This window comes from Calidris pugnax, unplaced genomic scaffold (genome assembly GCF_001431845.1).
Source record: "Calidris pugnax isolate Ruff unplaced genomic scaffold, ASM143184v1 scaffold9, whole genome shotgun sequence".
NCBI classification, from domain to species: domain Eukaryota; kingdom Metazoa; phylum Chordata; class Aves; order Charadriiformes; family Scolopacidae; genus Calidris; species Calidris pugnax.
This window is the reverse complement of record NW_015090778.1, coordinates 4,761,892-4,764,776: the sequence shown is the minus strand read 5'-3', so window position 1 is coordinate 4,764,776 and position 2,885 is coordinate 4,761,892. Positions and strand designations below refer to the sequence as shown.

Genomic DNA, 2,885 nt, shown 5'->3' with positions numbered 1-2,885 from the left:
GGGGGGGGGGGTCTCCTGGTCACAGGGGTCTCGGCAGAGGCTGTTGCTGCCCCAACTGCTGTTTGTGTGATTATTTTCAATGTCAGAAATATTCCTGAACCAGCGACACCCCCCTTTGGTTGCAATGGACACCCACCCCCTTCCCCTGCAGGGAAGTTTTAGGCAGGTTTTAGCTTATTTTATAATAATTTAGTTTAGTTTATTTAGTTTATTTTTGCACGGGGAGGTGGCCAGCCCGGGGCAGGGGTGCCAGGGTGCTGCTCCTGCACCCCCCGAAACAGCTCATTTTGGGGAGAAGGTGGGATTTGAGCTCTCTGCGTTTTGCTGATATAAATGCTGGAGTGGGTAAGGGCAGAACTCAAAAGTTCCCCTTCCAAGGGGGACCAAGCAGGAGAGGTGGGAGCATCAGAGCCCCCCACGCCTCGCTGGGCCCCAGTTAAACTCCAGGGACCAGCAGAAAAGCACTTTCCCCTCTCATTTGGCTTTTTTTCCTTAAAACAGGACCACCTCTCTTCACCCCAGGTGGGACTCGAACCCACAATCCCTGACTTAGAAGGCCAGTGCCTTATCCATTAGGCCACTGGGGCCTTGCAAATGGGTAAAAAAAATGTAATTTCACGATCTTTGAGACCCCTCCACAGTGGGAGGGTGGTGGTGGTGGTGAAATCTGCCTCCTCCCAAATTCCCTGCCATGGCTTTAGGTTAATTTAACAAAATGACATGCAATTTTATTTTTTTTTTTTGTTAGGAAAAAAAATAAACAAATGGTTTTCTTAAATTTTGAACTGATGAATAATCTCTTTGCTCTGCTCTGCTTAAATATGCAATTAGACTGATTTTACTCTTCCCTTTTTTCCCCCTCCCCCAAATCTACTGCTGCCTGTGTGATCAGCAGCAGAGGGTGCTCTCACAGAGCAGAGGGGCTGGATGAGGGGGACAAAGAATAAGTTTAAAAAAAGAAAAAGTGGCTGACAAAAAAAAAAATAATCTGAATTTTTAGTTTCTCTCAAACATGAACAGTAATTTTTCTGCAAAATGATTGACAGGCTGTCACAGTATATCACTATGTTCAAAAGAAGATGTTAAATATTTTTATTTACACTTTTAGACCATTTCTATTTAATACAGCTCATAAGTTTAGCATCACCTACAGCCGCCAATGCCATTTCTTTAAAAAGATGGGTACGTTGAGGACTTCAATCTCTGCTGTTCTCAGTCAAAGTCTGCCTTCCTGCTCTGTTTTATACTTGAGTGTATCTTTTTCTGTCGTAGTCGTTCACGGTTCATTTTTTCCACCCTAAAACAAAATGAAAAGATCCTTTAGTGTACAAAAAACACATTTAAATATTCAACTTTGAGCACAATTATAATGTAGATTTGGTGAGCTGGCAAATGTTCACAAACAAAAAAACCAGTCCTTGTTCTTGGAAAGTAGTTAAGATCTAATGGACCAGTGATTATTTTCTTTCTAAAAAAGGAAATCCAAATGAGTACGATATTTTAAAGAGGCTGCAAACTAAATTATTGGACACGACACTGTGAATCCATCTCACATAAAGGCCATTTCAATAAGGGTACCTCTCTATGAGTTTCTGTGTAGTCTCCTTAGACACCACCTTGGGTGTCTCTGTGGCCTCCGTGACCATGGTTCTGATTTTTTCTAGACAAATCGCCAGATTCCTCATTTGGTAGCGACTCTCTTCAGAGTTCACAATCAGCTCACCAGCTCGGTTTATCTTATTCCTGTGCTGAAGAGGGAAAACTGAGATGTGATCACTGAAACCTTGTTAGATTTGTCACGTTCTGGCTGGCAGTGTGACATTTAACCCGTGGCTGGCAGGGGGAGGGTAGTTACCATCGATGCCATTTTTTGCCTTGTAGCTTCTGGAATCCAGTCTGCTGAGGCCAGGTGGAACCGAACTTCTGCCTTGGTATTCACTGGGAGGAAAACAGGATCATTTTTTCAAGGTAACAAGCTAACCTTCCTAAGATTTATGAGATAATTGTCTGTTTACTGCTGGCTTTGAACATAGGATGATTCCAGTATTCATTTCCTGAAAGATCACACTTTTTTTCTTGCTATATTTTTACATACCACTCTACAAGACAAACTCTAATTTTTTTCTGGAGACTCTGTCATCGTATTTGCCTTCTAGACACTACAAGATTTATTGCTATTGCCAGTCACTAACTACCTTATTTTTATCAACAACAGCAGAACGGGAACTATTTTTAGTTTATTTGAATGAAGCTGAGAATTTATTGCACTGTAAAGTTTCAGAATCCACTTGGCTTGGTGTATGTTGGATTAATCAAAGCAGATTAGACAGAAGTGGTGTTTTGTGTGACACGTGTAGCAGCAACAATCCCAGCAGGAATGTTTCTAGGAGAAACCAATATGGTACCACTGGTCTCCAGACTTTGAAGTTCTGTTAAAATGTAGGGTCGTGATAATGAGAAATGAGCACCAGGCAGTGCTCTTGAATTTCAAGCTCCCAAGCACCACAAAGTCTAAAGAAACAACTTCAATATTAGGATTTTTCCTTCAAGGTCTCTCTCTCTCTCACCTTTATTGACGTTCTGACCCCCAGGGCCACTGCTCCGGCAGTAGGACACGGTCAGGCGTGCTGGAAGAGAAGATGGGCAGCGTGCTGACCTGGGGACATGGCCACGGATGGTTCTGCAGTGATTGGGGACAATCCAGGCTGCAGCACACTGCCCTGAGGGACGCCTGGGACCTGGCGCTGCTTTTGCTCTGGGTTTAGCTCTGTGTGCTGAGGACAAGCCCTGCAGCCTGGAGCCTAACCCACCTCCAGGTGTATGGGGTCTATGGGGCACCACAGGGGGGACGTGGAAGGTCTGGGGGGGTTTCTGGGGTCTGTGGG

At 44.1% G+C, this 2,885-nt stretch overlaps 1 protein-coding gene and 1 non-coding gene across 2 annotated transcripts in view; both read right to left on the bottom strand.

The window, feature by feature from the left end:
• Positions 1-514: 514 nt before the first annotated feature.
• On the bottom strand, positions 515-587 carry TRNAR-UCU. Its single transcript has one exon. It is a non-coding gene; the product is annotated as a tRNA-Arg (tRNA).
• Positions 588-1,060: 473 nt separating this feature from the next.
• LOC106892643 (peptidyl-tRNA hydrolase ICT1, mitochondrial-like) overlaps positions 1,061-2,885 on the bottom strand; it is a 10,139-nt gene continuing 8,314 nt past the window's right edge. Inside the window, exons 2-5 of the mRNA XM_014949979.1 lie at positions 2,568-2,859; positions 1,856-1,938; positions 1,579-1,748; positions 1,061-1,297 (exon numbers count right to left, since the gene is read on the bottom strand). Coding sequence (XP_014805465.1) covers positions 1,213-1,297; positions 1,579-1,748; positions 1,856-1,938; positions 2,568-2,859 — 630 coding nt within the window. The 3' untranslated portion in view covers positions 1,061-1,212. The remainder of the gene's footprint in view (positions 1,298-1,578; positions 1,749-1,855; positions 1,939-2,567; positions 2,860-2,885) is intronic.